General features: G+C 43.5%; 1 protein-coding gene across 3 annotated transcripts in view; it reads left to right on the forward strand.

Annotated features, from left to right (window-relative positions):
* Positions 1-14,282, forward strand: part of ZNF512B (zinc finger protein 512B) — a 1,438,759-nt gene that overhangs the window by 697,094 nt on the left and 727,383 nt on the right. For all 3 annotated transcript variants that reach the window (XM_044089878.1, XM_044089880.1, XM_044089879.1), the window contains exon 7: positions 4,626-4,697. In XM_044089878.1, coding sequence (XP_043945813.1) covers positions 4,626-4,697 — 72 coding nt within the window. The remainder of the gene's footprint in view (positions 1-4,625; positions 4,698-14,282) is intronic.

Raw genomic sequence — 14,282 nt, forward strand, 5'->3', positions numbered from 1 at the left:
CAAATCTGGAGGAGATAAATTACAAACCTACAGAGGGCAATCCCAATGACTTCCCTCTGCCTACACCAAGCACTTATCTTTTGGTAGCACCCATAGGGGGAAAATTAGCACTTTTTGCTCAAAATTGGCAGTTAATAACCCAGGACAAGTGGGTACTAAACATTGTATCACAGGGATACAGATTCTATTTCCACACTCTGCCAATGACAAATGGTTGGCCAGATCTGCCAAAAAAATCAGTGAGCAGAGGCATAGAAACAGATTACATCCCTCATGGATATGGGGGCCATTCAGACAAGTACCAGAACAGGAAAAAGGACAAGGTTTTTACTCAAGACTGTTCTTGGTACCCAGAAAGGACGAGGCCTGGTGGCCAATACTGGATTTATCGATTTTGAACACATACCTGGACATTCCAAAATTCAAAATGCTCACTTTGCAGCAGCTTCTGCCCATGCTGGGCAAGAATGCTTGGCTGGTGACTTTAGACCTAAAAGAGGCATACCTGCATGTCTCCCATAAAACAGTCGTGCAGAAGATACCTCAGATTCAAGGTTGGCTTAATGCATTACCAATTCTCTGCACTGCCCTTTGGCTTATATACTACGCCCAGGGTCTTTACAAAGTGCCTGGCACCAGTAATTGCTTTTTGCAAACAAGTATTCAAATATATCCTTACTTGGATGACTGTCTCATTCAAGCAAAGAACAAGGACACTCTTCTACGACACCTGATGTTTGTGAAAAGGCTTCTAACATGCCTAGGGTACACAATAAACGAAAAGAAATCACAACTGGTACCCTCTCAAAAGATAACATTCCTGGGTGCAAGCTCGAATACAACTGCCCAGATGGCTTACCTCACGCCAGACAAAGGCAACTGACTACTTACTTCAAACTGATGGCAACAAAAACCCAGTCTTCTGCAAGACAAATTCTGCAGGCTCTGGGCTTCATGGCATCCTGCATCCTACTAATTCCATATGCAAGACTGCATATGAGGAAACTTCAATGGTACCTAAAAAGTTTATGGAGTCAACATTCACACAGTCCGGAAACAATGATTCCGCTCATTCCCTGCCTGCGACAGGAGTTTCTATGGTGGGCAAAGGCCTGTCACCAAAACATGGGACGGCCCTTCACTCTACCCCCTGCCAGCCAAACTTTAACAACAGACTCATCAGATTATGCCTGGGGGCCCACATGGCAGGAAGATGCATTCAGGGCATATGGGCACCAAATCAAACGCATCTACATATCAACCAGAAAGAAATGCTAGCTGTTCAGAATGCCCTAACAGCCTTCAAGGACTTACTTCATCCAAGGCAACTACTGATAAAGACGGACAACACCACAGTCATGTGGTATATAAACAAGCAAGGGGGCACACACTCATACCCCCTTTGCAGACTAGCCATGGCACTGTGAAACGCAGCTTTGACCTACCAAATACATCTTCAAGCTCAATTCCTGCCAGGAAAACAAAACACTATGGTAGACGATTTAAGCAGAAACCTTATGGAGCCTCACGAGTGGAAACTAAACCCACACGTCTTCAGCGTGATAACCGAGAAATGGGGGAGCCCAGACATAGATCTATTTGCCTATCCTCAAAATTATCAACTGAAAAGATTCTGCACAAGGACTTATCACAGACAAACATGGAAAGTGGACGCCCTATCCTTCAGTTTGAAAAACCTATCAGTTTATGCCTTTCCTCCTCTGCCTCTTCTACCCAAGGTCCTCTTAAAAGTCAGACAAGAGAAGCCAAAGATGATATTAATTGACCCGGACTGGCCCTGCCAGTTTTGGTACCCAATCCTAAGGAACTTGTCTCAGTACCCAGCTTGGACCTTGCCTCAAAAACCACAACTACTGTCCCAGCAAAACAATCAGATCCTGCACAATCAACTACAGACTCTGAACCTGGCAGCATGGCTAATCTTGTATTCATACAAATGACACCTCTCAGTAAAGCTGTGATGGATGTCATTTTGGAAGCCAGAAGGCCTAGTACTAGAAAATCTTATGCTAACAAATAGAAGAGATTCTATGCTTGGAATCAAGCACAAGGAACTGATACAGCAGAACCACATATTCCTCATATATTACAATACTTAACTGAACTTAACTGAGATGCTTGACAAAGGCCTATATTTCTCATCAATCAAAATCCATGCCTCTGCCATTTCAGCTCATTACAATACAGAGCCACCAATCTTTTCTCATCCTTTACTAAAGCAGTATCTTAGAGGAGCCAAAAATGTAAGGCCTTGTAGAAGATCACCATTACCTGCATGGGACCTCAATTACGTGTTGGAAAAGCTCACCCTGCCTCCATTTGAACCAGCTGCTACTGCTGATATAAAGTTCTTATCATGGAAGACAGCTCTGCTACTAGCAATTACTTCAGCAAGAAGAGTTTCAGAGCTACAGGCCCTCATGGCTGTAGAGCTATTTATCATGTTTTACCCAGACAGGATGTCTCTGAGGACAAATCCTACCTTTATGCCTAAGGTAGTTTCTAGTGTGGCTCTTAACCAAACAATTCATCTGCCAACTTTTTATCCAAATCTGCAGAACAAAGAGGAGAGAATTCTGGATTCCTTGGACGTACACAGACAGCTAAGATTCTACTTGAGCAGGACTAAAGCTCTAAGAAAAACTGAGCAATTACTAGTGTCATATGCTGCAGGATCAGAATGAAAGGCTATTTCAAAGCAGACAATTTCAAAGTGGATAAGCCATTGCATCTGTTTCTGCTACTTACACCATGGCAAACCTGTGCCCAAGGGCATTAGGTCTCACTCCACCAGAGCTGCAGCTACTTCAGCAGCCTTTCTCAGAGGAGTTCCAACCAAGGACATTCTAGAGGCTGCTACTTAGAGTTCTGTTCACACCTTTACAAAGCATTACCATTTGCATCTCTACTCCAAGTCCAGGGCAGGCTTTGCCACTGCAGTGCTGCAGGGCCTTGTAGCCTCATCTAATGCTGTTTAGCTCCAGCCTCCCTACCTTAGCTTTGGGATTCTACCCAAATGTAATGACTGCAACAGTGAAACACGAAGAACTTAGTACAGTTGTGTACACTTACCATAAATGTAGATGTTCGAGTGTATTCACTGTTGCAGTCCAGGTTACCCTCCCGCCATCCCCCTGTCATTCTACAATTTATCTTTCCTTCTCTATTTTCAACAACCCATGTGGTGTATTTGCTTGTAGATGAAGGTAAAGTTTATATTGATGCGTGTATGTATGTATGTATATATATATATATATATATATATATATATATATATATATATATATATATATATATAAATATATGTATGTATATATATATGTATATATGTATGTATATATATATATATATATATGTGTATATATATATATATATATATATATATATATATATATGTATGTATATATATGTATATATATATATATATATATATATATATATATATATATATATATATTTTTTTTTAAATATTGCTACGTTTTTGGGGGCACCTGACATCGGGGCAAGAAAAACTAAAGAAAATGGCATTGGCTGCATGTTTTATAGCCCTGACGACCTGACGTCATGGAAGAGAAGACAGCAACCGACACAGGACCCAAGACATTGGAATTCAGGCCGACTGAGGGCAGCCTGACAGCAGATTACCAAAATCTAATGACTGCAACAGTGAATACACTCGAGCATCTACATTTATGGTAAGTGTACACAACTGTACTTTACCTGACAAACTATGACAAATGATTGAGACCTAGAAAAATGAAATTCTGACCAGAAACACATGCATCTTGGAGGGAGGACATTTAGCTCTTTATGGTACACATTGCCAGCTGCCAAGCCTGCTTGCGTTTATCTCCCATGGCAATAACTGATATAGTTCTTGATTGACTGAAGGCATCTGGTAATCCTGGTGGGAGTAGTGAGGCAGGCATTGTAGCAAAGTTTCAGTGGATGGACTAAAAACGAGTTGGCATAATGGATCTGAGTTTGACATGACCTGGATGACTCAGGCTTGACTATAAACCTGGACACTAGAGGAGTAAACAAAGGAGGGTTGGAGTGAGCAGCTGACACTGGTTCAAGTCATTCTAGACTGTTACGGTGCCAGCACCTACTGGACGTAGAGTTGCAGGACATGAGCTGGGATGCGTGATTGGCTTTATCAATTCTCGTCTGCATGGTAGTTTTCATGCAGCATATACAGAAATACACAAATTGGGGGAAGGCATAGCAAGCCCTTACTTATGCATGCATGTATTCATGCATGCACATTAGTTGCTGGGAAAGAGATTAGGACAGAAAAGAGAAAATCCCTCGGGGCTGTGCCATGACTGGCTTTTACACTTTTGATAGGGAATGAATAGGAACAGCCATGGCATAAGGGTAGATGCTTAGGGATAGACAAGGGATATAAAAAAGATGAATGAAAAGCTTTAGGAAAAATAATTGAGAAGTGTACTTTGCCATAGCCATTGCGGGTAAAATTTATTCTCAGTTTGTCAGCTTACATTAATCCATTTAAATTTACTAGATAATGGAACAAATATTTTCAGTTCTTTGAACAAATGTTTTGGTTTTATTTTTGTATTTATTTTTTCTTGAGTCAGGAAGGAAACAGAAAACCCCGAAGAAGTTTACTGGGGAGCAGCCATCCATTTCAGGAACATTTGGATTGAAAGGTAAACAAGACTTCTGTTGATACTGGAATTGTTTTTTGTTATCCACATTTTGTTTTCCTTTGTCTGTTTTTCTGGACCTTGGGCTAACATTTAAATGATTTCATTTCTGTCTTTATTAGCTCTGCTGCTGATAGGGACACTGCCCTGATGGGCAACAAGAACACCAGTCACTTTAACTGAGGGTATTCCAGTGTAGGGCAACAAGATTGGAAACAGCCGTTGCATAATGATCTGCTGATTTTACTCTGTTGTGCCTTTTTCCAGTCAGTCAGATATTTAATTACTTCCCTGTTGTGCACTGTCAAGCAGCTTTTTTAAAGTCTCCATTGCTCGTAGCCAGGGCTTGTGAACTCTAGTTAACTTGTGCACTTTTGCAGTTTGCCAGCACTTGCGTACTTTAAAACTGAAATTTAGTTTGAATCTCTGTTCAACACTTAAGAATCAGTCTTCCAAGTACATCTTTAGGGATCTATAAGGATCTAGAGTACAGGTTTTAATTCAGACTTGACTGAGTTTCATAGTCTTCCACACCTTCTGAAACCTCTAATCTTTTGTATGGGGATTTTCAGCCAGTAAAGAGGTTGTCATCCCATTCCTTGTTTGAAGACTGGCACTGATTTAAAGTAAGTACTGCACATCGATCACTGTTATATGGGTACACTGTCTTAGGAGTGAAACCTGGGGATGTGATTGTTACAGGCTGAATTTCCTCATTTGAGTAGCAGCTGAAGACACCAGGACATGTTTCTGCATTTTACCTCTGCTTTGGAGAATTGACCTCATTTGGATTCTCATTAGAGGTTGACTGTTTACTCTTCTTCACCTGTTCTAGGGCCATCTACATTACCCTATTACTTTGTTGGGCTGTGATAGTCTACTCAGTGCTGGAAGATGGCTGAGTCAGTGTGTTAGGCTCAGTTCAGCAGCTTGTTGTGATTATTAACCTTTAACTAGGGTCAAGTTTTCAGAAACTCGAAATTCATATGGACAAGACCATATGACAGAGTCTCCTAAAACTCAAAAAAAAAATCTACTTACTTTTTTATGTTTATGTAGAGGACAAGCCCCCCTTGCATCCCCACACCACCTACAAATTATATATACCAACTCCGAGATCACACTACAGTGAACAAAAGGGTAAATTTCCCGATCCTCACTGTACTGCGATCTCCGTACAAAAGGTTTGAGTTTTTAAAAAGTCGATCATATGGTCTACACACACACACACACACACACACACACACACACACACAGACACACACACACATGTACAGTTTAAAGCAGCCAGAGAATTAGTGTGTTTTGAGGAGATGGGTGGAAAGTCCAGTACTGAAAGAAAACCCACACAGGTATGGGTAAAAGCATGCTAACTCCATACAGTTAATCACTGGAGGTCAGGGAGGATTGAACCCTAGAAATTGAAGCTGTGTGGCAGAGATCTTTACCACTAACACCATGCTAATTAGGATCTTAGCTGCTGAGCCACACTGTGATGTTAGTAATAGGCTGTGAGTTGGCTTCTCACTTCTTTCCTTCCTTGTCATGTGACACACTGTTGCACCATTGTTTGACAGTGCATTCAGTCTCATATGAGCATACGGTCTGTGCTCCACCTGCATGGGATTGACTCAAGAACTGGCCTGTGACTTTCTCTCTCTCCTTTTGATTTTTCATCAGTAGCTGAATCTGAAAGGGTAGAGGTCCCAGTACAAGAGGATGACATGGGACAGATGATTCTCCTTCCTTTGTAGCTCTTCTCAGTGACAAAGAGTTTGGATTTAGGATTTTGTAATTTTTCCTGGACTAGATGTTCTTCGTGTTTCACTGTTGCAGTCATCACATTTGGGTTATCCCTGCCAGGGTAGCCCACGGCTGGCCCGAATACCAGAGACTTAGTATTTCTGCATCTGTTGCTGTCGCTTCAGGACTGATGTCAAGTTGTCAGTATTATAAAGTAAGGCAGCCGAGGTCATCTTTCTTGCCCTGGAGCCCGAAGCAGAAGCAGTTCGCATGAGTGCCGGTCTGCCGCTACCTGAGTTTTGTCTACCGAACTGAAGTTGAAGTCTTTTAAAGCTAAGTACCTCGTTTGGGATCCTTTTTGCTTGCACTAACTGATGTTAGAAAAAGTTAATAATTGTCTCGCCTGTGGAAAGCAAATACCACACCAAGACTTCCATTCTTACTGCATCACTTGTTTAGGCCCAGACCACGACGTCCCCTGTTGTTGCTTCTGTGCTTTGTTCACTGCCAGAGCTATCCATTGTCAGGCCCTTATTGTAGCTAGATATTTTCGCTTACAGTCCTCGAATTCTGATATGGCTTTGGTAAGCCATCCGACAGCACATCTTCCGAAAAATGCATAAAGATAAAGACAGAGACAGACTGCTCAGGTCCAAACCTACCAACGACGTTAAGTTAGTCGCCAGTTCTCCGGTCCTCAATGAGACGCTTTTTCAGCCCCTGATGCCCGTTTCTGTGGATTCGCAGGCTGCTACCGAGACCCTTTCAGAGTCTGGTATGCCGCAAAACTCTTCTTCAACTAAGGATCCTGCAATCATCTTTACCTTGGATGGGTCTGGAGCCGATGAGCAGGCACTGGCTTCCGAGGAAGTCCTCCACACTACTGATTCTCGACACAAACCGACGTGTTCTTTCGCGACTACCATTCTTTCAAAAACAACCGAGTTTCTAAGGTCCAAGGTACGAACCAGACCCAAGAAACCTACAACCCACTCTCAGGCGCCAGCTTCCTTGCCTCCGTCTCAAATACTCAAAATGGCGGAAGACCTTATCATGCTGATCGGGGAAGCCAAGCTACCCCCTCCAAAAGGAAAAGAGATCTGTTCCCTGTAGTTTTGTCTAAGCAAGAGTCAGATGACGCTGATGTATTTGAATGTGAAGAAATGCAATCCATCTCTACTTATGAGGATTCTGATGCAGAGGATTCCATTCCTTCAGGCTCTGCCCCAGATAATTTTTCCTTTGGGGAAATCCTGCATACCTTTTAAGGGAGCATTTCCAATGGGAGAGTCAAGACTACCCTCAGTCTAAAAAGAGACTCTGGGAATTCCTAGATCTTCCACAGCACAGACCCTTGGCCATCCCCCCCAGTCCTGGATGTTGTGGAGGATGTTTACCTGGAATCCAGCTTGACTCCTGACACACTCCCACCCAGAAGACCAGACAGGTACTACAGAGTCCCTGACTCTCACAAATTTCTTTTTAAAAATCCCACTTCTGACCCTGAAGTAATTTCTCAAGGGCCTAAAGGGATTAAAGCAACCTCTGCTAAGAATCCTACCCCCTCAGATAGGGATTCCCGAGCAATAAGATGGGGTGAAAAGGTATACACCTCAGCTACTCTTGCTATCAGGGCATTAAATTGCCAGTTCCATATGCTGAAATTTCAGCAACATACCCTAGAACTCCTCAAACAAAAAATGCCTTTGTTTCCTGCTTGGGCAGAATCTAAAGAATTACAAGAGTTAATGCATTCTGCAAGTCAAGTAACTAAACACACCTTGCACTGTGGTTTTGACACCCTAGAAGCTTCTTGCAGGGCAGGAGTCACTGGATCTATCATTAGAAGGCATGCATGGCTTAATGAACAGCCCCTGCCAGACCATGTCAAATCTAAATTGTTGGATGCCCCCTTGCACAAAGATAACTTATTTGGCACTAAGGCAGAAGAGTTCTTAAAAAAAGATGGAAGAAAAAACAAAGTCTATACAAACAGTTAAGGATTTCTTGCAGGTCCAGCCACCCAGGTTCAGCAGGCATTGTCCCACCAAACACTGGTCCTTTCCTGCTACCACTAAGCCAGTCCAGCCTAGGCCCCGGGGAACCAGCCCCCCCCCCCCCCCAGACAGCAGTCACAGGGAATGCAGAGATTTAAACAGTGGACTGCCTCCACTTCAAAACCAGGGTGTTCCAAACCACCCCCTTATGGTAAGAACTCACAATGAATCACCCTCCCCCCGCCCTCCTTCACTTACCCCTAGGAGGAAACTCTCCTTTCATGCAAGCACCTGGGCCACCATTGCCAGTGACCACTGGGTTCTGAACATAGTGTCTCAGGGATACACATTTTCCTTCCACACCCTTCCAACCCCAAAAGGGTTCCCAGATCTACCACCAAACCAGTGGGCAGAGGCTCAAAAGCAAATTTTTTCCCTGCTCTCTATGAAGGCAGCAGAACAGGTTCCTGCAGAACAGATAGGTCAAGGTTTCTACTCCATACTTTTTCCAGGTGCCCAGAAAAAAGGGCACCTGGCGCCCCATCCTCCATCTGTCCATTCTAAACACCTTCCTGATGATCCCAAAATTCGAACTGCTCACCCTCCAGCAGCTACTACCCATGCTCTGTAAGGGCACTTGGCTAGCCACCCTAGATCTAAAAGAGGCCTACCTCCGCATTCCTATCAGGGAGTCATGCAGGAAATATCTCCCTTTCAGGGCAGGATCTCAACACTTTCAGTTCTTTGTGCTTCCTTTTCTGTGCTTCCCATTGGCTTATCTACTGCTCTCAGAGTTTTCCCAAAATGTCTGGCTCCGGCCATTACCTTTTGCAGACAAATGTTCAGATTTACCCATACTTAGACGATTGCCTTATTCAGGCAGACAGCCAGAAAAAGCTGCTCAAGCACCTGGCCTTTGTGAAGACCTTACTAACCTCCCTAGGGTACACAGTCAGCAAAAAGAAATCCAAACAGGTGCCCACCCAAAGGATTAAGTTCCTGGGAGTAAGCCTGGACACAGCATGCCAGACAGCATATTTTACACCAGAGAAACAAATTTTCCTGACAGCCTACTTCTCTCAACTAGCCACCAGGCCCCAGCTTTCTGCAAGGAATATCCAGCAAGCTCTGGGGTTCATGACATCTTGCATACTACTTATTCCATATGCCAGACTGCATATGAGGAAACTTCACTGGTACCTAAAAAGCCTTTGATGTCAACACTCTCAAGACCTGGAAACTCTTCTACCTGTAATTCCTTGCCTCAGAAAAGATTTTCTTTGGTGGGCAACAGCATGCTCCCACAACAAGGGACTGCCTTTCTCACCACCCCCCCCCGCCCGCCAGACCTTCACCACAGATGCAGCAGAATGTGCATGGGGTGCACAGATGGACGGCAGGTGCATACAGGGCTAATGGAGCGCACAGCAAATCCCTCTGCACATCAACCAAAAAGAGATGATGGCTGTCCAGCACGCCTTGATAGCTTTCAAACCCTCTCTCTCCGGGGGCTCTCCTGATCAAAACAGACAGCACCACTGTGATGTGGTATATCAGTAAGCAGGGAGGGACTTACTTCTACCCTCTGTGCAGGCTGGCCATGACCCTTTGGCATACAGCCTCTGCCATGCAACTACACCTGTTAGCGCAGTTCCTATCAGGCTCTCTCAACTCTCTGGCAGACCAATCAAGCAGAAATCTTCTGAACCCACACGAGTGGCAGTTCAACAGAAGAACTTTCACCCTAATAACTCAGAAATGGGGCACCCCGAAGGTCGACCTCTTTGCCTCTCACAACAACCATCAGCTCAGCAAATTCTGCACCAGGGAGCATCACTGCATGGCTTGGAAAGTGGATGCCCTGTCCTTCCCCTGTGTCAGTCTATCGGTCTATGTCTTTCCTCCACTACCTGTCATCCCCAGGGTACTGTTCAAAATAAAGGAGGAAAAGCCAAGGGCCATTCTTATAGCTCCAGACTGGCCTCGGCAGCAGCACTGGTACCCCTTGCTGCGCAGCGTGTCACCACTGCCCCCATGGCATCTTCCTCAGATTCCAAACCTCCTGACCCAGAGGGAAGGGGAATTCATGCATCCCCAATTGCAGACACTCAGTCTGGCAGCTTGCCTTATTCCCTAACCCAAAACTAATCTGCCAACCTTAGTAAACCGGTTCTAGATGTTATCCATGAGGCCAAATGCCCTAGCACCAGAAAGTCTTATGCTGACAAATGGAAAAGGTTCTGCACCTGAATCCATGCTAAGGGAGCAAATACGGCACAGCCCACCCTCCCTCTCATCCTGGATTAATTAGCTGACCTACTGCACAGTGGCCTCGCTTACTCTTCTGTAAAAATTCATGCCTCTGCTCTTTATGCTCATTTTCCCACTGAGCAGTCCCTTTTTCTCACACCCTTTGATCAAACAGTTCTTAAGAGGGGCTAGCAACTTGAGGCCACCCAGAAGGGCACCAACCCCAGCTTGGGACCTTCACTTTGTATTGGAAAAGCTCACCCTGCCCCCTTTCAAACCAGCTTTTTCTGCAGAGCTAAAAATTTTTTCCTGGAAGACAGCATTCCTTATGGCCATCACCACAGCCAGAAGAGTCTCTGAGCTGCAAGCTATCATGGCTGTGGAGCCCTTCATCATCTTCTATGCTTAGAGGGTATCCCTCAGAACCAACCCATCTTTCATGCCCAAGGTGGTGTCCAGTGTGGCTCTCAACCAATCCATTCAGTTGCCCACCTTTTTCCCTAATCCCCAGAACAATGGGGAAAGGATTCTGCACTCTCTAGATGTGCACAGACAGCTCAGATTATATCTAGACAGGACTAAATCCTTCAGAATGTCCAATCAATTGCTGGTTAAATTTGCTACAGGGACAGAAGGGAAAGCCATCTCCAAACAAACCATCTCTAAATGGATAACACACTGCATCCATTTCTGCTACAAACAACATGGAAAGCCTCCCTGCCAGGGGTTCAGGACACACTCCACCAGAACAGCCTCTACCTCTGCAGCTTTCCTCAGAGGAGTCTCCACCAGGGACATCCTGGAGGCTGCCACCTGGACATCTGTTCACACTTTTACCAAGCATTACCACCTGCCTCTCCTCCAAATCCAGGGCAGGGTTTGCCTCTGCAGTCTTGCAGAGCATCCTAGCCAGCCCCTAGTTTCCTTGACTGCCTCCACCTATTTCCTTAGCTTTGGGAATCAACTCAAATGTATTGACTGCAACAGTGAAACACGAAGAACATAGTACAGTTGTGTACACTTGCCATAAATGTAGACATTCAAGTGTATTCACTGTTGCAGTCCTGGTTTCCCTATCTCCATCCCCCTTTCTTCTCTTTCCTTACAAGGGGCATATTTATATTTACTTTCTACTGGTGGGGTTCTTCCACCAGAACCTGCCCCCTAGTCGGGGGCTCCTGACAGGTTAGGGCAAGAAAAACTGATGTAATGGCATTGGCTGCCTTACTTTATACTACTGACGATCTGGCGTCAGTCCTGAAGCGACAGTAACCAATGCAGAAATATTAAGTCTCTGATATTCGGGCCGGCCGACAGCTACCCTGGCAGGGATAACCCAAATGTGATGACTGCAACAATGAATACACTCAAACATCTGCATTTATAGTAAGCGTACACAACTGTACTTTTTCTGTACTTTTCCTATGTTTTCACAAATTTCAACTACGCAGAGTTTAACTGGACAAGTTTAGTCAAAGTTTCAACTAGTCAGAGCTTTGTTAAACATTTTTATATGGGGGACAAGCCATTGCATCCCACGCCTTGTTATTTAAATATAGTAAGTCCATGGTCACACAGTTATGGAGATGAAAGATAGCACCAGACAATGAGTCATCACTAGTGCACAAGTAAGAATCACACTTACAGTGATCTTTGATGGAGCACAGCAATCAGTGAGTTCAGCATCTGTGAATTTAAGTCACTGAGCTGAAATCTCCCTAGTTAACAGTTGAAAAGTAAGAACCCTTTTTTCTCATCCTTGCCCCTCCCCCGTAAAATGTTAAAACTTGCTTTGGAAGAAAAGAAGAGAATATTTATATTTATTTATTGACATTTGTTTACCGGGAAAGTCCACTGGGTCAGAAACCCATTTTCAGTGGAGGCCCGGGGAGAAAAGCTCCACAGTTTGCAAAGACAGTACATTATAAAACAATGTTGACAAAAAGTGTTAACATAAGTATAACAAATATTGCATACATAAGAGGCAAAACATAGTATAATTAGACATTCTATTAGTGCTTACATGAAGTAGTTCATCAGGAGTTATTAAACAGAAGTAGAGAAACAGAAATATTACATCTAAGGGAACAGTACGGACATGGTTTTTATCTTACACCATCCTGACATTTAGTTAAAGGACTATCTTCAGGGTGGTTTGTTAGTGTGGCAGGCACTGAATGAATTCTCTAGGTAATGTGATTTTAAAGCTGTCTTAAAGGTTTTTGTTTGGTCAATTTGGGTTATATGGGATGGTAGGTTGTTCCATAACTCAGCAATGCTGTGGGAGTACAGACATTGCCCTGCTCTTTTGTTAGGTTTATTTACGGTTAGCAGGTACCCGCAGGAGGGTCTTAGTGTTCTAGTAGTAATATATGTATGTAGAATTGAATTGAATGCTGGGCAGCCATTGGGTTTATAGATCAACTTGTGAGCTATGGTTAGTTGGGTGTATTGGAGGTAGTAGGAAAAGTCTAGCCAGTTCAGGTTAGTGATAGATTGGCAGTGATGAGAACGGTAATGTGTTCTGGAGGCAAATTTGGCTATTTTATAATAGCAAGATTGTAATTTATTTCGAAGGGTTGTGAAGACTGGTAAAGATGGCACTACCATATAGAAGGGAGGGGATGAGTAATGTGCTGGCAGGTTTTGGTTTGGTGTTGCTTTCCAGGTAAAGTTTGTGGCGATATAGTTTGCCTAATTTAAAGTGTTTTGTTATTGTGTTGATTATATGTGGTTCATAACTGAGTTTATTGTCTGTTGTTATTCCTAGCAGTTTGGCTGTTTACACTATTTCGATTTCTGTACCATCTTTAGCATAGATTTGGAAATCAATGTCAGGTGTTTTTGTAGAGAAAAGTTTTTTGGGGGGTTTAACCTTAATTGTGCATTGATAAGCCATGTTTCAATAGAATTAAGGCTTTTTGTGTAATTGTTAGAAGATCTGAGAAATTGTTGGAGGTGGATACCAGCATAGAATCATCAGCATATTGGGTAAGGTTTTTGATGTGGGGGGGGTTTGTGAAAATAGTTGATAAAGATATTAAACAATAGTGGTCCAAGAATGGATCCTTGTGGGACCCCTATGTTCATTCGATAATCAGATTGTACATTATGCCACCTTACTGATTGTTCCCTATTTTGCAGGTAAGAGGTAAACCGATTAAGGGTTTCAAGGGAGCATTGTCTGTTTCAGTAGTTGTGTGTGAACACATTTTTCTAGTATTTTTGATAGAGGGGAGAGTATAGAGATAGGGCGATTGTTGGAGAGGTCATAGGAGCTTCCGCCTTTATGTAGTGGAGTAATGATGGATTTTTCCCATACGTGGGGAGCATAGGATTCTGAGATGGACAGATTTATAAGAATGCTAACTGAATATGCAATTGCACTAGCTGCTAGTTGCAGATATTCTGGGGAAAGGTTATTTGCAGAAAGCGAGTAGGGTTTGAGTTTAAGAACTTCAAGATCATGGAGGTGGGTACAGGTTGGACTGTAAAATAGTAGGCTGAAGGAGTATTAGTATTGCTGTTGTTGGTGGGGTTTTTTTTTGAGAAGTGGTGGGTAAGTAGTACTTAGGAGGTTTGAGTTAGAGTTGGGTGG

Source organism: Protopterus annectens, chromosome 12.part0 (assembly GCF_019279795.1).
Source record: "Protopterus annectens isolate FY-2018-M chromosome 12.part0, PAN1.0, whole genome shotgun sequence".
In the NCBI taxonomy this organism is placed as follows: Eukaryota; Metazoa; Chordata; order Ceratodontiformes; family Protopteridae; genus Protopterus; species Protopterus annectens.